General features: G+C 37.6%; 1 protein-coding gene across 8 annotated transcripts in view; it reads left to right on the top strand.

The window, feature by feature from the left end:
* RNF38 (ring finger protein 38) overlaps nucleotides 1–20,914 on the top strand; it is a 111,880-nt gene that overhangs the window by 78,670 nt on the left and 12,296 nt on the right. For all 8 annotated transcript variants that reach the window (XM_054003130.1, XM_054003133.1, XM_054003137.1 and 5 more), the window contains 5 exons: nucleotides 4,016–4,209; nucleotides 9,180–9,393; nucleotides 12,111–12,278; nucleotides 16,275–16,445; nucleotides 18,072–18,233. In XM_054003130.1, coding sequence (XP_053859105.1) covers nucleotides 4,016–4,209; nucleotides 9,180–9,393; nucleotides 12,111–12,278; nucleotides 16,275–16,445; nucleotides 18,072–18,233 — 909 coding nt within the window. The remainder of the gene's footprint in view (nucleotides 1–4,015; nucleotides 4,210–9,179; nucleotides 9,394–12,110; nucleotides 12,279–16,274; nucleotides 16,446–18,071; nucleotides 18,234–20,914) is intronic.

Below are 20,914 nucleotides of genomic sequence, written 5' to 3'. Positions count from 1 at the left end.
GGAAACATGTAGCTGATGATTTCTAGTCAGCCTGTGGTAGGGTTTTATAGGGTATACCTATCAGATTGTCCTTATGTAAAGGCTTCTATGGGCTATGCATGAAAATACTCCTGAAGTATTAGTTTACTTTTAAAATACAGGTCTTTTGTGGGCTACAGGATAGATGTAGATTATTCTCTGAATTTGAGGTGGGAGATACGGAGAAGTTTGTTGTGTTTCGCAGGACCATTAAGTGGAAATAAATAGGGAGAGGAGAGGAAAATGATTTTCAGATATTTGGAGTAATTGCTTTGGTAATAATTCCCTTCTGTGATGGTTAATAATCAGTGTGTGGCTGCAATATTTATAATTTTACTGGAAAAGGACAGTGAAAAAAACAAACCTCACAGGGTGTTGTCTTGGTGAAAATACCTGGTTTTCGCAAATAAAATGGAAAAGCTTTCAGATAAAACATTACTACAAGAAACATATACTGAAATAGAACAAACACTTCTAAAGGGGATTTTTACAAACAGGCATACTCTGTATTCACCTTTATTACCATTACAGTTATGAGAGTTTATGGGGTATACAGATGAGAATTAGACAACTATGTCAGTTGTATGTCAGTGAAATATACAAACAGTATGTCAGTGAAATGATAACTTTTAGGAATGTCAGTGAAATGCTGACTTTTAGGGTTTTCGTGTTTTGACATATGCTGCTTCTTTTACTAGTAACGATCTGATGACTTTGTCCTGATACTGGTTCCTTTAAATACGAAGTAATCTGTATTCCTGTTCATTGTGCTCTTTCGCTTCAGTGTTTTTTTAAAGGGCAGTGAGTTTATCTTGTTAGTTAAAGCTAGGTGTTCTTGTTAGTTTAAGCTAGTTTATCTTGTTAGTTAAAGAGTGTTCTTGATGACTGCCATCCAGTCTGTTCTTTTTGTGTGTTGGACATGAGAAAAATACATAGCGTATGGCTGGAAAAAGTAACAGTAGTCCTAGAAAATATTTTGAGTACTAACAAGAAACAATAAGAGTTATTTGGGATTTGGAGAGCTCTTGTCATTGTGGAAAGTATCATATTCCACAAATAAACTACTGAACTTAATGAGCAATAACAATGTCGACTGAAAAAGCATACTGTCAATATATAGTTATTTCACATGCTGATTGAAAATAATCTGAAAACAAAATTATACAGGATATATGTATCTTATTAGCTCCTTGTACTTTCCTGCATGATACTACTATCTTGATACAATTACCACATGAGAATTGGTTTCTTAATAAAAACTAAGACAAAACACCAAGTCGTCAATTTATTAGGTTTGTATTGGGGTTTTTATAACATCTGTTTGCAAATAAGTTGAACTTAGTTTTAGGTTACTTCTTTTTCAGTACAGAAAAGACACATTTTAAATCTCGGTACATGTAGTTCCAAAACATTATTTTACCTTTATTTTCTTTCTATTAGGAAACAATTTTGAGTAAAATTACTGTTGCTTACTGCAGAAGGGAGTTAGCACTTACAGAGTTCGAAATATCTGTGAGAGTTAGTAATCTGGAGTGATGATGAAGGCAGACTACTTAGCAGTTTACATCTCCACAGTCTTTGAAATAGTGCACTCCTGATGCAAAAGGGAAAAAATAGTAATAGAAGAACTGTTTTTACAAAGTAGACTGCTTTCTATGGAGCAAGGTATATTAGTGTTAATGCTTGGGATGGGTGTCACATGTAAATTAGGGCAGTAGCAGTGGGAAATCCCCAGCCAAAGGCACCTATAGATTGTGTTAGGACAGGAGTGGTTATTGTCTTCTTTCAAGGTTTTGTTTTCTGCCAGTTTCACTAAATCACTTTTTTCCTTCCTCCATTTGACATTTTCTTTTGCACTCACAAAATCCCAGCATACCTAATTTACCAGCATTTTTATTATCTGTCTTTCTCTTTGAATAGGCTTAGTCATCATGGTATAAAAAGTTGGGCCAAAAATAATCCTTCTCTGACTCTTGTAGCATAGTTCCTTTAAGATTTGTCCTTTGGCAGTGTTCTCTGAAATCTAATAAAATATGTATTTTCACAGAAGTTGTGCTTCTGTGTGTTCCTGGTTTTTTTTTTTTGGTTTGGTTTGGTTTGGTTTGTGGTTTTTTTTTGGTTTTTTTTTGTTTTTTTTTTTTTGTTTTTTGTTTTTTTTTTTTTTTTTTTTGTTTTTTTTTTTTTTTTTGTTTTTTTTTTTTTTTTTTTGGTGGTTTTTTTGGTTGGTTTTTTTTTGGTGTTGAGCCTCTCAGGGCAAGCAGTCTTCTGGAAGAGTCACCCTTTACCTGGACATCTGCTGTCCTGAACCATTAGGTGCATACCTGCCTTTTGACCTATTTTTCTTTAAAAAATTAAATTGCAGGTGGTTAAGGAGTTCAGAAGAGATTGAGCAACAAGCAGATGTATGCATTATCAGCTGGTTCTCTAAGGAAGCTGACTGTTTTAGATAAGATACAGTAGGGGAAACTACAATCTGTGTTGAAGTATTTGAAGACAAGAGACTGAAAAGCTGTAAAATTTTGTAAAAAATGGCCACAAGTCAAAGAGAGGAAAAATACCTTTTGTCTCTTGAACACCTGAACAAAACTTCTAGTTCTTGAAAGGAATGTCTTTGCATTGGAAAGAATACAAACTTTTGTATTGGAGTACAAACTATATGTTGATGGAAACCTACCAAGAAGCAACTGAATACAGTTCAGAAAATAAAATGCCCCTGTAAAGCCAAGAGCCAGGAGAGGTCCATAGTCCAGTCTACAGTTAAGTCTGAAGTGAGACCTCTAACAATCTAGGGGGAGGGGGCAGTTCTGGAACGCACAGCCATTGCAGACAAGTTGTTTTCTCTGCTTCAGCTATCTGCAATTACATGCAAATGTAATTGAAATAGTGTGGTGGTAGACTGAAATGGAAGTGGTGGAGGAACTTGAGAAGTTGGAGGACAGCTAAATACTATGAGTTTGCTTGCAGTAGGAATTCTGTCAGAGAAGTTCATGTGGTGCTTAGACTCAAGGATAGTTCCACTGGCAGTTCACGTGGTTTTCGTTTTTTTTGTTCAGTTACTGGTCTCTGAAGTATGATGTGTACTTTTCTGTATTTTCAGTTGTCATGTCTATTAACAGCATGATGTGTTTTAATTTTGGCAGAATAGTGGGGTGGAGGGGAGGGAAGTTTATTGCATTTTCTGCTGGCTTCATAGGCATTGGTGGGACCTTCCGAGAAGAATGACAACTCTATTAAATTGTTAGATAGCATGGACACACAGTGAAAGTGTGTTCATAACCAACTGGGAAAACATTGCTTGGAGGTGAATGACCTTCACATCACTAGCACTGAAAATTTCAGGGACTTTGTAGGCCTTGTGGAGTTTTAAGTAGACAGAAATAACCGGAGATTGATGATTTTTTTTTTTCCAGTTATGTGTATGAATGGTTATAATTACATGAATAACTAGAAGAATGAAGCACCTCTGTGCTGAGTTATCAGAATTAAAATAGCTGCAGTACAGAGCAAATGTCTGATTAGCTAGGTACAGACCTGATAGGAAGGAGGTCCAATGCAGAGAGCAAACTCTGTGTGGCAGCTGCCTACTGACTAGTACAGATACCATTACTGTGAAGACTGTGTTTATACATCTTCCCATGCTTCTGTAGCCTGTAAATGCTAAGGTAGGAGGAATGTAAAATAGGTGATGCCTTATTTTCCTCATGTTACTCTTTTCTGATAAGAGTTTTGATTTTGCATAGATGTTGGAATTTAATATTTTAGTGCTGCTAAAGTGTTGTTTAAGTAGTAATTTTTCTAGGGGTTATAGAACCATGAAAAATCTGTGTTTATAAACGCAATATAAAGGTGAATACTTGCAGGTACTAAATTTAATGGTGTCTTCAATGAGTCACTCTTAATGCTAGGTGCAAAGGAATACTGAAGTATGGATTGCAATTCACTCATCTGAGGTTGGTTTTGTTTTTGTTTTGGTTTGGTTTTCTTTGCACTGGCTTAGAGTGAAGACAGTCCTAGTCCCAAGCGACAACGCCTTTCCCATTCAGTCTTTGACTACACATCAGCATCACCAGCCCCATCACCACCAATGCGACCATGGGAGATGACATCAAATAGGCAGCCTCCTTTGGCTCGACCCAACCAACACCACTTCTCAGGGGAACGATGCAACACACCTGCACGAAACAGGAGGAGGTAAGGAAGCTGTGTAGCTTGGGAAACAAATTCATATTCTTTCTGATTTTAGCTCAAGGAAGGTGTGTTCTGGGTGGCACTGACTAGATTACACATGGTAAATATGTTAACATTTCCTTTGAGCTGTAAGATAATGCAGTTGTGACTAAAAGGCTACTGGAAGTATTTCAGGCTTGTGATTTATGTGAAAAGTCAGCTTGAGGAAAAGAGCGCTCCAAACATGTTTTATCATGAATGTAATTCTCTGTTACTCTGCGCTGAGGCAAAAAGCATGTAGAAAAGTGCAAGGCAAAATCTTTCTCACCAGGGTACTTTTAAAGGTGTTAAGAATGTAGTGTAATACCATCATTTTCATTACAGTCACAATTTTAGTACTTAAAACCAATCAAGATGAGAGACACCAGCTGGGGAGATGAGAAGGTTAGCATATTGTCAAATGTTTGCTGAGGTGGTTGATTCACATGTAGCAGTAATTAGATTTTCATGTTGGTTTTAGCTTGTAGCTCATTAACTTCTCAAAGCAGAGATTTTGGAATAAGTTCCAGTCGTCATGGAAGAGAGAAATTGGAACTGGGGCCTGGATGGATGATAGTCTAGCAAAACATAAACTCACAGATTTTTTTGCTGTTATAGTTAAACAAATGATCCAAAACAAAAGATTTCATTGCCTCACATTCTGCCTCAAAAATACTGAGTCATCTTATGCAAGTTAAAACACTCTGTCTCTGTTTGCTTCTAAGAAATGTTTTGGCTTGGTTTGTACTAAAATAAAAAGTGTCTGTCCTTTTTCATTAATATGAAATTTAGGCTTAAGATGTATTTAGCTAGTTTTCTTCAGATTCCACAAATCAAATTTGGCAACAATGATCAGCCAGTAGTTTTGAAGCAAGAGAGCTTAGAGGGTGCTAGTTTTGTATCTTTGCTTCAACTTCACGAATTTGAAAACTTTCAGTCAGTGGCATGTAAAATATGCAGCTCGCAGTGCAGCTTGTCAGACTTAGGAAAGAGGTTAAATTCTGAACTTAAAAGGGTTGTTGTGAAGACAGAAGATCATACCTTTCATATAGTTCAGTACAAGGATGCTCTGTTAGGGGCATTTGGCCCACAAAATGATCTTGACCTCAAATGTTTTGAACTGAGATGCCTAGATTATGCGCATTCAGTCATTTTTGTTTGGTGTTCAGTCAGCTTACACAGATTTCTTTGCAGTGTTCATTAACATCTGCAGAGTTAAACAGCATGCTTAACTAACTAACTAGCTATCTAGCTAGGTTAATGCTAGATAGCAGAATCCTAGACAGTTTGGATGTACTGTGGGATAAGAATGGAAATGTGTAGCAACTGAATGTGCATGGGACAAGTGTCTTGATGTTCAGATGCAGTCAAGTGCTAATGAAGTAGTAGCCTGTGGCTTTTTGCAAGTAAGCCACTTGCAAAGAGGGAGACACGTCATGGTAAAGCCGTCTTCAGTCTGACAGGAACTGTTAGGTTGGCGGCAGGTTTATGAACACAAACATTACTCTTTCTAGAGCCAGCTCACCTGCTGCTGGGTAATAACATAAGTTTTTGCTCTAATCAGAGACACTTAAATGTGTCAGTACTTTGTTTCCCTGCACTTGAGACAGGGCATTTTTTAGCTTGGGTGCAGTGTTGCATTTGAGCTAGCTCCAGGTCAGTTCCACAATAGCATTGCACCTAGTTTCTTCTAGAACCAGGGTTTTTAGGGAGAGCAATACATACATGTTTCTTGTATTGCAGGAGTCATTCTGAGTCTTAAGAGTGCTCTGGAATCACACCAGAACTAATTGCCATTCTCATAGATCAAAAACTTGAGTCCTTAAGATTGTTATGAGTGCATCTGTTATTAATGCTTTAGGTGAGGTTATGCCTATGCTTTTGAAGCAAATTTTTTGTTTTCCCTGCTTTGTTTTCTCTTCTCATTGCAGAATGGCTTCAGAGTTCACCAGTTTTTCAGGTTAAGTTAAGATGAAAGGTGCACTCCAGCTGCAAATGGTCATTGAGCTCAAGGAAACAGGCTAGGGCAAGGGCAGGCAAAACCTTTGAAGTGTGTCTAGTGTGGACATCACTGCCCTAGTGTCATCAGCATTAACTCCTTCGTCCTACCAGTTTACTCCTGTTGGTCAGGACAGTCTGTCTTGCATATTTTTATTACCTGGATTTTTTTTTCATTACCTGCCTTACTGTTTTGACCTTACCTCTTGGTATCAGTGATTTTGTACTGTGCCTAACACAAGAGTGCCCCGATTTGTTGTGGTTTTTTATTCTGATTCATTGTAAGCAAACAAATACTGCATTAATAAAGATAGCCTTCTGGTGTGAATTTGCAGAAAGATGATTTTTGTCTAGATACAAATATATAGTACAGATAAGTTATGAATGGAAAAGCATAATGCATGCCTATGTGAAACAGAGAAGGCCATTCCAATTTATCTTTATCCGCCCTTGTGAAATGGGGGTATCTGTACCATTGTTGTGCCTTACCTTTCATCTGTGCTTCCTTTCCTCCTTGTCTTCAATGTAATTCTGAACTCAAGGGATTCAAGAATGTCTTACTGCAAAGAAATCACCCTTGTTAGAAATACTAAGATCTGCACATACTAACTCTGCAATTATGGATGCCTTTTGATGGCTGTTCTTACCTGAGGGTAGGAATTCCTGCAATTTTTTCACCATTTTCATCCTGTCTCTTTGTTTTAACCTGGCATTTACCATGTTTATACTGTGTATGTAGTAACAGAGGATTTTTTGTGGCTGTTTTTAGACTTCAAGCACAAATTCATTACTGAAGTTCAGTAATAGTTTAGACCCATGTCTTGGCAATTATTCTGAAGTAATTTCCAATAATTCAGAAGCTAATAAAGCTATGTATCCAGGTGTTCTGAATTTTGCTGATAGAAAGGATAGTATATTTATAATTCTGCACAGGAAGAAATCCAGCTTTGCTTTTATCCAGGGAATGATACTTACTAATTTGTTTTAAAAGACACTCCAGAAGTTTTGCCAGCCTTTGTTGGCTTTTTCATAATTCTGGGTTCATGGAAAAGTAAAACCAGGCCTTCAACCAAGACAGAGGCAAGACTAGGTTTATGAGAACTACCTTGTTTAAGAAGCCACCTTGTCTAACTGCTGGCGACAGTTCGGAGAATTTCTGTTCTTCTGAAGCACTGGTACTGTCTTTTGTAGCTTTCCTCTATTTTTGGAGCTTTTCCAAAGAAAAAATCCTCACATAGGTATTTTTATGTTAAAATATTCAGACCATTTCTGTTTCATAGCAGGAAATAGCAAATTTAAAACAACTGAGTACTCCAAACTCATTAGTAATCTTCTGCATTACTAGTTCCATGATTAGAATTATATATGCCAATTTTACTTAAGGAGAATGTAGCAGTTGTATCATATTAGTAATAAAGCAATACAGAATGCAGCAAAAACTCCGGGAAAGAAAACTGGATTTAAAATACATTAGTAAGAACTAAAATTTACGTTCTCAATGGTTAAAAGAAAGCACAGCTTGTATGTTCTGCCATGGTGTTTTATAAAAATAAAGGCGGCTATTCATTTTTTAATTTGTTTGGATTTTTCTTTGCTGTATTACAGCCTGGCCTTATGCTTTCTGTCTTACCTGTTGAGAATTACCATTTGTTTCAGTTCTAAGAGAGGCAATAGTGTCAAAAAATCTCTGTGAGGTAGGGTAGAAAAATAGTGGCTTGACACATTTTATCATATGCTCACAGTTGCATCTGGGTAGCTGGTGCTATGGTCTCACTTTCCCCAAGTATATCTGTTTCATTCAGCCCAAAAGTTAGACTCAGCCTGAGAAGTATCTGGGATTTGCCAACAGGTTGCAGGTTTATATGATTTTTATTTGGTGATTGCAGTTCTGTTGCATGCAGTGTTGGAGAGGACATGTTCTAATAATGATCACAGATCCTTTTTGTCTCTTCTCTGCAGTTTAAGTCCTTTAGCTTTTTTCATAAAAGGGAAACCATTTCACCCCATGTAGCTTTAATATGCTGTTGCTTCTGGGACCTGTAACTTGTGTGTGTTATGGAGATTGAAAGGCATGTGCTGAAAGTACTGCAGGATCATTTTGTGCTCTCAGTGCTTTCCCCTTCCAAATAAATGAGAACTGACTTGTTCGTAACTTCTCACTGTGAGTTTATCACATCTGTATGCATAATTTTCTGAGTGCTGAACCTGAACCAGTGGTCTCTGATTTCTAGAAGTTTTGGCTCAAGATAGTTGCAGTTCTACTCAGAACTTGCACACAATTATATAAGAATACATAATCAAATCCTACACATGTAGATCAGTTGCTCAAACATGTATATGGTCTGGTCTAAGTCTATATCTACAGAAGTTCTCCACTCTGGAAAAGAAACAATACCACAATCATAATTTCCTGGGATCTCCTGGAGAGAATTTTAGAATGCATTCAGTTATGTAGTCAACATGAGAGAGCTGAAAAATTAATTTGTTTCTTCAAAGAAGTCTACAGCTTTGTGTGCTGTCACTAAGCAAGCAATCATTCTGTGGCATGGTTGAAACAAAGACCCTGGGGAAATCTGTTATCATTTAATGAAGGATTTTTACCTAGGTAGAATAAAGGCATGGGAATATAATGAACATTGCTATCTTGACTTTTGAGCACTACTGTGGCAATCTGTCATTTTTTTCACAAGGTGATATTTTACATAGGAGTTCTTTTCTTGGTTTCCCTAACAGCATTAAGTTATGCTCTGTTAAGAATTTCCATACTGAAAAAAGTGTAATTTATACAGATTCTAGCAGTTCTGTTAGTAAAAAAATTTATTCCAATCTAATAAACTTGTTCTAGTAAAATTTTCCAGTTTAAAAAATTCCTTGATATTTGATTCTCCTGTCGTTTTAGTTATTAAGAAGGATTTGTGCCATTTATATAACCTCTAATTTTTTAAATGCATTTCCAGTCCTCCTGTTCGACGTCAGAGAACAAGGAGAGATCGTTTGTCTAGACATAATTCTATTAGCCAGGATGAAAACTATCACCATCTCTCCTATGGACAGCAGCAAGCAATAGAAGAGCCTCGAGCCTTTCGCCCACCGAATGTATCTCCTTGTATGTTGCACCCAGCTGCTCACCCACCACAGCAGAATGCAGTGATGGTTGACATTCATGATCAGGTAAAATTTTTAGAGCACAATCAGAAGGCTGTTCAAGAGGTGGTGTTTGGTTTTAAGGGCTTTTTCCCACCATCTTCAAGATCTCTCCTCACCAAATAATCTCATTTCATAGTTGACAATATAAGTCACAGAGCAATAATTTCTATTTGACTTCTTACAGAGTAATCTTTGTTGAATATTATGTGTATGAAGCATTGCAATAGGCAGTGAAAAAAAAACCCAAAAAGTTCACACTTAATAAACAAGATTGATACTTAACAATTCATACTTAACAAATTGTCAGTGCATGAATTGGCATATTTCTCTGTCTCTGTCTTGCAATAAAAATGTGATATGATACTTATTAATTATGTCCTCTATTTCACGTGAATTACTTCACTGTATCTTAGGAGTCATTAAATAGTTAAAATGTATTATTTAGAGGTAGAATTCACAATACCTATAGTTGGTTGCTACCTAGCAGCAGAACTCACAATAGTTTTGTTGCATAACTAAATTAAGTCTCCATGCCTAATCAACTCCTCCTTAAATTATATGAAAAAATGATATACTAGTTGGTCCAGAAAATAAATAATTCCTCTCTGTGACAGTATTTTGTATAGAATTCTGTAACTGAAGAGCTATAAAAGAAGTTTTGGGCCTCTCACTACAAGAAGCACATTGCGTTGATGGAACATGTCCTTGGAAGAGCAGTGGAACTGATAAAGGGTGTGGAGCACAAATCATATAAGGAGCAACTGAGGGAGCTGGGTGTGTTTAGCCTGGAGAAAAGGAGGCTCTGGGAAGACCTTACCAATCTCTAAAACCACATGAAAGGAGGTTGTAACCTGGTGGGCATTGGTTTCCCAAGTAACAAGTGACAGGACAGGAAGAAATTGCACAAGGGTAGTGTAGATTGGATATTATGAAAAATTACTGAAAGGGTTGTCAGGCGTTGGAACTTCCTAGGGAAGTGGTGGAATCACCATGCCTGGAGGTGTTTAAAAGAGACATAGGTGTGGCAATTAGAGATGTGATTTAGGGATGGCAGTGCTGGGTTAATGGTTGGACTTGATGAACTTAGTGGTCTTTTCCAGCCTAAATGATTCTGTGATCCTGTTGAGGTAACCTTTGTTGTTTACTAAATTAACAGGCCACAGCACAAGTACATTACTTGCTACATAGCTATGAATAGACTGTAGATGTCCACATCGGAAGCTGCACGCGCACAAAATGCAGTTGTAACATCTATGCTTAAAAGCTGGTTTGCATTCACTGCAGATGCATAGCACTGGTGTGTCGTACTATATGTGCAGAGCAGTTCTCAGCAGGGAAGTATTTGCATTTGGGACCAAGTGAAAGGATGGAAGCCAATGCCATTCTAGCAGTCTCACAAACTTACATTTTTAACAGTTCTTCTGCTGGCATCCAATAATGCTCTTGCTTTATGTTGTAAGTTCATGACAAGCGTGATTGAACAGATTTCCATCCTACTGCCAAACACCATCTGTGATCAGATGTCAGTATTTCCAGACTGACTGAGGTATTCCACGGTGCTACTTTCCAATTCAGGGGCATGAACATTCCAGGATCACATATAGCATTGCACTTATTTACAAATAACTTTTGTAGCAGAGCCAAAACTGGTTCAAGTTCAGTGACTTTTCTGAGCCTGGTTTCTGTCATTATTGACATTTGGGATTTTAACCTGTGTTCAGTGATCTGTGTTCTATTTTATCTGTGGTCTCTTTATCTGGCTGTATACTACCAGTTTGGTAGTTTAGCTCTCTTTACTCATTCTCACCTTCATGAGGAGCTGTTGTTGTTCCATTTTAAATAAGAAGGTTCTGTTTTGGCTGATCATGAAGGAAGAGAGAGCTTTGAAATAATTAATAAGCTTTCAATTAATCTGTGCTGCCTGACTCTTAAGCCTTTTCAGTTTTATTAGAACATAAAAGTGTTAAAAGATTGTTCAGTGTTTAAAAAATCCAACAAAACCAGCAACAAAATTTCAAACAAACAAACATCCCATGTGGTTTCTAGGTCCAGAATACCTTTGGATCTTTGTTTGATGATTAAATTTTAGGGATTGCCACTAGTTAGAAAATTGGGTAACGTGGTTTCCTAATATGAATCTGGACAGTTAGGGTCTGCTGCCTCTTAGTCATGTTAACTTTTGCTTTTCAGCTTTTTAGTTAGCTATTCTGTTACTTAAATGAGGAATTTAGCTTAAATGCTGACCTGAAAGTGGATCAAGAGAGTTAATCAAGGAAGAAAGAAAATCTGGAAAGTTGTTCTGTTGTTCAAAGATACAAGTTCCTTGAATTAATATTATATCAGTCCCTTCAGAACTGAGAAAATTCTTGAGCTGCTTGTAGATTAGCTTTTTATGTGGGAGTTACCACCTTCTTATTTCATAAGAAGGTTAATTTCATAATTAACCTGGGGGAGAGAAGGGAGGGTAGGCAGGCTTGTGAGTGACTAAGGTGCCACTGAAGTTTTAGCATGTTAAGCTGAGAGATCCCTCTTGCCCAGAAATTCTGATCAATAAATAACATTCCATTGATTAAAACATTTTAATGAACAGAAATGACAACCATGTACCTCCTATTACACTTCCTTTGTGAATATATTATTTTTCTGATATGTAAGTAACACTTGTTATCTTACTGTGCTGTACAACAGTGTTAAGTCTTTGCAGTAAGTTATTAAATACATTTTTTTTCCTTTTGCTGCAGATCCATCAGGGCACAGTTCCTGTTTCATACACAGTGACAACTGTGGCTCCACATGGGATACCACTTTGCACAGGCCAGCACATTCCAGCCTGCAGCACGCAACAGGTCCCAGGGTGCTCAGTGGTTTTCAGTGGCCAGCACCTTCCAGTTTGCAGTGTGCCTCCCCCAGTAAGTGTGTCTCTCTTAACGACACCAGCTTCAATCTATTTTTCTAGTACAGATCTGTCATACACAGTACTATATACAGCATCTAGTGAACATTTTTGATGGTGGTATAATGTTGATCTCTGCCAGCAGTGTGGAACTTTGCTTTTCCTGTGTGCATTCTGTGACATGAATAAGCCTGTGACCCTTGATATGACCCAACTATTTCTTTAGGTTGCTCATTGAAGAGTAAGGGTAATCTGCGTTTATCATGCCCAGATAACATTTATCCCCATGAGAGGTAACAAGGTCTGCAGCATGGTGCTGGCTAGTCTGGAGTACTTGAGAGAATCTGTTCCTTACCTGTCAAATTGGTGAAAATCTGTTATATAAGCTGGTGTGTATCCCTGAAGCAGCATGAGAGACAGGCTTTTTCTTCTGTTTACTGGTGGTGGTAGTGGAGCAAAGCAATCTCAGAATGAATACCCAGAGACTGGAACAAAATTTACATAGTAAATTCAGCAAGGAAAAAAGCAACATGTCCTGAGAAACAACAGAGAAAAATATGAAACTGTACTGGGCGTAGGGAAATCCATCCAACCCATACTAATAATCTTACCCTATGCTTTGAATAGGTATATTATCTGTGCAATTCATAAAAGGTTTTGTAATTCAACAATGCAGTTGTCCTTTTAATACATATAGGAGTAAAGCTCTGGTTTTTGTTCTGAATGTACAATAGTTAATCAAGTGTGTTGAGAGAAAAGATCCAGTACAAATGAATATAAACAGTTAGGTTTCTGTAGTATCAGCAGGCAGACTTTATGCTTTCTTCTGTTAAAGCATAAAATTGAGGAATAGTTTTAAGTTAAGAGGGTACTCTGGAGGTTGTCTAGTGGCCTACCTGGTGCAGTACCAACTTCCAAATGTGGCGATTTCACAGTGCCTGTTTCTGCTTCAGTGTTTGACTGTCCTTGTGATAAAGAATTTCCTCTGTATGTCTGGTTGAGTTTTCTTTGTTGCATCTTTGTCCCATTGGTCTTGTGCTCTTTCGCTTTGCTTCTTGAGGAGGTCTTGGATTCTTCCTGTCCATTCTCAGGAAGTAGTTACACATAGGGGTAAGATATTTGCTTACTTTTCTCTTTTTAAAGAAGAACAAGTCTAGTTTTGCTGCCTCTTTTATGCAGTTCTCTCCAAGTCACTGGTCATCGTGACTTTCACCAAGACCTTGTCATCATGTTGTCTATTCTATGTTTGGCACTGGGACGCCCAAAAACTGGGCCCAGGACTTGAGATAAATGTTACAGTTTCTGAATGGAGGGGCAGAATCACTTCACTAGTTTCACCAGTTGCTTTCTTAGCCATGCATGCCATAGGCCTTTTGGTTGAGTACACTATGGGTATTATGTATGTGTCCACCACAACCTCATTTTTTTTCCTGCAAATCTGACTGCAACCAATTCGTCTCAGAGTGTCCTGATCTATGGAGTTACTCTTTTCCAGTGCCAGACTTCATGTTTGCCTTTGAACTTGAAATAGTTCCTGTCAGCCAATTTCTCCAGCCTATAAAAATACATCTCAAGGTAGCACATGCCCTCCAGCTTAATCTGTGAACTTCCCAGTTTCCTTTTGTTATTTTCACAATATTTGTCTATCTCACTGAATGCGTAACTATGAAGTAAACAAATACCATATTTAAATACCTTTATCAGTTTTAAAAGTTCTTCAAAGACTAAGGCATCCAGAGGGACATAGACAAGCTTGAGAAATGGGCTCATGTGAAATCTCATGAGGTGTAACAAGACCAAACACAAAGTGCTGCACCTGGGTTGTACCAACACAGGGCTGGGGATGAACAGATGGAGAGCAGCCCTGTGAGAAGGCCTTGGGGGTGCTGGTGGGTGAGACGCTGGACATGATCCAGCCACGGGCACTCCCAGCCCATAAAGACAAACGTGTCCTGGGCTGCATCCAAAGCAGCGTGGGCAGCAGGGGAGGGAGGGGATTCTGTCCCTCTGCTCTGCTCTGGTGAGATCCCACAGATCCCACCTGGAACCCTGCATCCAGCTCTGAGGTCCCAGCACAAGAAGGACATGGACCTGTTGGAGTGAGTCCAGAGGAGAGAGACCAAGATGATCAGAGGGATCACAGAGGGAAGCGCCTCTCCTGTGATGAAAGGCTGAGAGAATTGGGTTTGTTCAGCCTGGAAAAGAGGCAGCTTTGGGTTACCCTAATTTCAGTACTTGAAGGGAGCCTACAAGAATGGTGGACCAAGACTTTTTACAAGGGCATGTAGTGACAGAACAAGATGGGGAATGGTTTTAAACTGAAAAAGAGTAAGTTTAAATTATATATTAGGAAAAGAAATTTCTTTACTTTGAGGGTGGTGAGGCACTGGAACAGGCTGCCCAGAAAAGTTATGGATGCCACATCCCTGAAAGTGTTCAAGGCCAGGTTGGATGAAGCTCTGAGCAACCTGGTCTAGTGAAAGGTGTCCCTTCCCATGGCAGGGGATTTGGAACAAAATGATCTTTAAGGTACCTTCCAACCCAGGTCATTCTATGATATGTCCAAACTGAAGAACTTTTTTAAAAGCTTGAATGAATAAACAGGTAATTTTCATTTCTTTCTGCTTGGAAGTTAGTGTCGCCTCATTTGCTCTGGCTTTAAAAAGTGACATGGGCATAGCACAAATCAAACATATATAGGAGCTATGGTAATCTTTACCATGTAGAATCCTATTTCAGTGTTTCCCAAAAAATCACATGCTTTGAAGAGGACTGTGAGATGTTCTACCTGCAAATCTATCTTCAGCTATTTCAGAGAACAGTTTTCAATTTAGTAAAATACAATAAAAATTTATTATAACCATAGAAACACTTGTTTATGGTATTTATTTTTTAGAAGAATGATGTAGTAACTGAAAGAAAAGAATAGTCAGTATTTAAATTAAAAATAATAGTTGGATCAAATTAATCTACTAGTATTTTGGTGCATTTGGAGGTTTCTGTTTGGTTGTGATCATAGCAAATTGAGATGATCATTTCACCTCCACTACTGAAATCTAATTTTAAATTAATTCCTTTTACCATTTTATGTTATTATAGTCAATATGTAAATGTATGCTGTGTGACACTACTAATAAGAAAAAAAAAGTGAGATATCAAAACTGGGTAATCTTTCTTTTCAAGATTTGATAATGAATATCTTAATTAAATGCTATTGTAATTGTTACAGGTATAAAAGAAATGCCTGACATTCTCATAATGGATCAAAGTGCAACAAAAAGGAGATGACAGGTTCCTTGCTTCTCCGTATAGAAAGGTGGAAGTAAAATTGAACAATGCCACAAAATACATTCCTGTTCCCCTGCAGTGCTTTCAGCATTTTGTTGTTCAAACATTAGTGCCAAAAGTTGCTTTTTTCTCAGCATTTTAAAGGAGGCAAGAAAAAGAGCTATTTCCTGTAGTATCTGTCACTAGGGAGCTGCTTTTAGAGCATAGGACTCGCCCAAAATTGCAAAACGAAGCAGACTGTATGAGTTGTTCATAGTATTTGAGGCAACAGAGGTCTTTAGGCACAGTCTGACAGCTGAGTCCCTTATCTACATCTAGAGCTTACAGTGCTTGCAAGACCATTGCTTTGGCATGTTCTTTTGATGATGGTATGTGGGAAAAATAAAACTAACTAGGATAACTGTATCTTTTCATCACTTAGGAGCCTGTCTGGTCCTGGAGTATTGAAAATCCAGTCTCCTGGTGACCTCATGAGCAACTAGCAGATGTCATACTATGCTGCTTCCTAAAGCCTGTAGTAAAAGCTTCCTAAAAGTTCGGTAGTAATCACTGTTCTTGGGTATTTTAATGAGTTATTATTTATGTGTATTTTAGAGGCTTTTTCAGCAAGGCTAAAGAACCGTTCTGTTACACTTATATCTTTACGTAATAAATACATAGAATATGGATCATTGTGTAGGGAATGTTTGTGCTACAAAAATGTATTGTTTTCATTTTATTTCAGATGCTTCAGGCGTGCTCAGTCCAGCACCTACCTGTACCATATGCAGCATTTCCACCCCTCATTTCTAATGACCCATTCCTTTTGCATCCTTCTCATATCTCTACACACCACCCTCCTCACTTACCTCCTCCAGGACAGTTTGTTCCTTTCCAAGCACAACAGTCACGGTCGGTAAGTAATGCTTCTTATCCCACTCTCAGTAGAACTGGTGGGCTGGATGGGCACATGGTACTGATACCTGATTGAAGAAACAAGGATTTTCTTTCAAATTGTGACTGCTTTCTATGAAGATGAAAAAATACTTCTGAAGTTCAGTTTTTCACTTCAGGTTTTGTCATTGCCTGTGCTGTTTGTCCATACGCTTTTACTTCTCTCAGAAAGATGGGTATTTCCTTCACTATCAGGTATTTCTTTCCCAGGAAGCAGAATAGAATCCAGAGGAGGTTGTGTAAGCATAGTAGGCATCTCAGAGAAAAGCTTAGCAGAGAAAAAGGCACAGAGTGTGGCTTTTATTACATGTTTCTTTTGTATTACTTCTTGATTAATTTTTAAATAACCAGTCCTTTTCCTAGGACATTTTCTTTACTCTTATGAAAGTTACTGATATTGCTTAAGCAGATTTGGCTTAGTGAAATGGACTATGCAAACACAGGAAAATGTGACTCTGTTTTGAATTTAGGGGGAAATCAGATTTACAGTTCTGGCCTACAACTCTTTCTGTGTGGTTATCTGAGTACGTATCCATTTGTTTTCCCTGTTGAGTAAAAGATGCAGGTATTTCAGTAACACAGAAATAGGATATAGCTTTTTTATTGCAAACACTGCTGAGACTCCTTCATGCTATGTCTCTGTTGTGGATAGGATGGTAATCACTTCATTACAGTGATGAGAGAACAATTTCTGTCATCCTAACAAAGTGGTTTTTTGTGGTAGAAATCTTTGCGAGACTTAGCTTTAGAAAATTTATGGACTCAGGTTTTACTTTGAGTTGCTTACTTAGGTTTTTAACTAGGCTTGCCTGTCTGCTTTCAGTTCTGCCAAAAACCTTGCATCATAGTGGTTTAAGAATATCTTGTTCTGTATTACAGGAAAACAGTATATTCCTTTGGTTTCCACAAGGTGGCTTTCTTAGCTGAATTTCTTGAAATGGTGAAATTCAGTGTCAATAACGGTGTATTTGTGAAATGGTGTATTTGTGAAACAATGAGAATTCCTGGTTGCTTCTTGGGCACTTTTGAACCTCACTAATATAATAGATTTGACTAGCAACAAAACCAGTCTGGAATCCCATGCCTCTGAAATCTCAGGACTGCTCGCATGACCCTCCTAGGAAAGCATCTGCTTGCTTTCTAAATATCATTATCAGTTTCATCTACTGGAACCATCGTTATTCCCCTCCACTTCTAAGTTTTCTGGCACAATTTCAGTTCTTGTCTATGGTTGTTTATTTTTTTTTTTCTTGCATAGTTATACAGTGAGAGCAGCCTGGCAAGAAGGAGAACAAATATTTGTCCTGAAAAATGCAAGATACAGGAAATTACAGCCACTCCTATATTTGCTAAATCGCATAAATTCCTGGTCTATAAGCATGGCTAGCTGGAAAAGGTGAATTTATATCAAATGTGTAGTGTTGTCTTTGCTTTTTTGGGTAGTGTTAATGACCTAGGAATTGCTCACCGAGTTACTATAAAATTGATTATGGCAGCACAGAATATACTGCTGGGACTGCAGTTCTTTATAGGGGAAAAATTTCATCTCTGTTATTGCAACAAAGACTATCTCTGGTTTTTTTTGTAGCCACTTCAAAGGATAGAAAATGATGTAGAATTGCTTGGAGAACATCTTCCTGTAGGAGGTTTTACATATCCTCCCTCAGCCCATCCACCAACCTTGCCTCCCTCAGCTCCTCTTCAATTCTTAGCCCATGATCCGTTACACCAGGAGATGTCATTTGGGGTAGTAAGTATTGTTTTCTGTGCTACATTCTCTTTCATACTGCATTGACATTCTTGATCTTTATTCTGTAGTATATTTTGTTGAAAAATTCACACTTTTGCAATCATGTTCCCTTATTGGAATAGCTGCATATTGTGGCATTTTCTTTAAGCCTAAGTTAATCAAGTTAAGGGTAATTTAATGACACCAGAAAATTACTTTCAATAACATCATTTGCAGAGTGCAGCAGCATTTACTTAGAAAACTTTCTATGTTGTCACATAGTCCAGGACTTCTGTTGCAGGTATTGGTTAGTACAGTTCAGAAAAACTGTTGTCACTTCTAATTAATTCTTCATCATATGTTGAGTTTCCACAGCACGGGAAAGCCAGAATGCTTTAAAACCAGTTCTCTTTAAGCAGCTGTAGAGGGCTTCCATAATTTAGACCATACCATATATTATAAAGATATGTTATAAAGCTTGATTTAACTCAGCTTTTAGGGGATCGACAGGCAGTTCAACTGCAGTGGCACAAAATAAAATTAAAAGTGGTGCAGGATAAAGTCTGTGTTGAATTTTGTTGAATTGTGTGCTTCTGTGGTGTGTCCAGTGGTGCTGCTTCTAGGATCTTTGTCTTGTACTTCAATCTACAATTATACTAGTCCTGAGATGCATCAGGGTTTTGTTGTTCTTGTTGTGGTTGTATTGTGCAGGTCACTTCTTTAAAAAAACAAAATACCCCCTCTCCTGCCTGTGTGATGCTGGGAGAAATAGCTAGATCCCAAGTTTAGGTGGTGAAATTTTTTATTGTTTGACACGTACATCAAGTTGTCAGTGGTTTTAGGGTCATATTGTCATTTAAATTTTGAATTATAATTAAATTTTAGGCCCTGCAGCTGCGGAATATACAGATATGTTGTCTTCAATTATTCTTCTTGAAATCACAGAATCTAGTCAAATGGTTGCTTGCAGTTTTCATAAAGGTTCAAGTAAACGTCCACCATTTCAAAAAGTGACCAACTTACTCCTAATCTAAAGGTGTACAAATTTTCAATGAAGTGTTCAGGTACTATGAGACACTCTGGAGTCCAGGACACTTGAAAGCTTCCATAAACTGCTTATATTTTATTCAGTATGCTTGTTAGATGAACTAGTCTAATCATACATGTTTTGCTTGGAGTCAGACTTCTTCATTTTTAAGTTTGGTTTTTAAAGTAGATAAGGAACATAATAACCATTTTGTGCAGATGTCCTCTCTGATACTTCAGCTCTGTGTTGTTTATTGCTAAAGAGTAGAATAGAGACATATTACAAGTAACTATGTGGCCTTTTATAAAGTAATACTAAAATAAATAATAAAGTATAATAAATAAATAAATAAATAAATAAATAAACTAATACTAAAGCTTGGCTCTTTTGCATTGTTCTTATGTTCATATGTTCATATTCATATGTTAATTTTATGTATGACCGTGGCTACCTAATCATAATGTTTCTATTGTAAAATTAGGGGGTTTTAGATTAGTCATTGGGGGTGTTGGGCTCTTGTGCTTTCAAATTTCAAACATGTAGGAAGAAAACATATTAGTAAAGGCTTAAAGGGTTCTTTCAAATAAAAAAAAGTCTTAAGGCCCTCAAATATGAATTTAATAGGGATACATAAATATTGTAGAAAATTCAAAAACATTAGTTGTAGAAAATACAAAAACATTGTAGTAAAAGATGACAAAAAGTGCCCTGATTTATCCATGGAATGAATGCCTTGAAACTTTGGGCTTGAGTGTCTCTCCACGTGTGGTCCAGCTGCAGAAATTGTACTGATTAAACCTTCTACTTACACCTGAAAGGCTTCAAGCGTTTAAGCCTAAATATAAGTATATACCATTACTTAAAAGTTAGAGGTTTTTTTTAAGACTTTTTTTTTTTAGTTCTCATTTTTAAAGAGTTTTTTAAGGGCTTCTTTACTCAACTGCTTATGTACAGGCCTGTATAATAGCGCCTGAGCCTTTTATATTTACAAGAGGTTCAGCCATTCTTGTCCTGTTTCCTAAACTATACTAACTGTAGACTAAACACACAAGAACTTGTAAGGATTTCTGTTGTCTATTACCACTTTTTCACATGAATTGGTATGATTGTATATTATAGATGGGAATAGTAATTTCAAATTGAGGCTGAGATTCTGTTGGATTTTTGCAGATGCTGAATTTTTTAAACAATGCTTTATTGAAAGTTGATTTCATTATTTCATTATTGATTAAGAATAGAAAATGTCAAATCATGGGCTCACAGATTGGATAAGGTTGGAAAGGAGATCATCTGATCAAGCAGGGCCACCTAAAACTGGGTGTCCAGGACTATGTCCAGCCAGCTTTTGAGTATCTCCAGGAAGAGAGACTTCACCATCTCCCTGGGCTACCTGTGCCAGTACTCAGTCACCCTCAGAGTAAAGAAGTGTTTCCTGATGTTCAGACGGAGCCTCCTGTGTTTCAGTCTGTACCCAATGTCTCTGGTCCTGCCACTGGGTACCACTGAAAAGAGCCTGGCTCCGTCTTCTTTGCACCCTCCCTTCTGGTATTTATATACATTGATAGGATCCCCCTGAGCCCTGTCTTCTCCAGACTGAACAGGTTCAGCTGTTTCAGCCTTTTTGCACACATGAGATGCTCCGGTCCCATCTTAGTGACCTTTTGTTAGACTCTCT

The sequence above is a fragment of the Vidua macroura genome, chromosome Z, assembly GCF_024509145.1.
Source record: "Vidua macroura isolate BioBank_ID:100142 chromosome Z, ASM2450914v1, whole genome shotgun sequence".
Taxonomy (NCBI): domain Eukaryota; kingdom Metazoa; phylum Chordata; class Aves; order Passeriformes; family Viduidae; genus Vidua; species Vidua macroura.
Note: the sequence above shows the minus strand (reverse complement) of the source record. Positions and strands in the feature narration are given on the sequence as shown.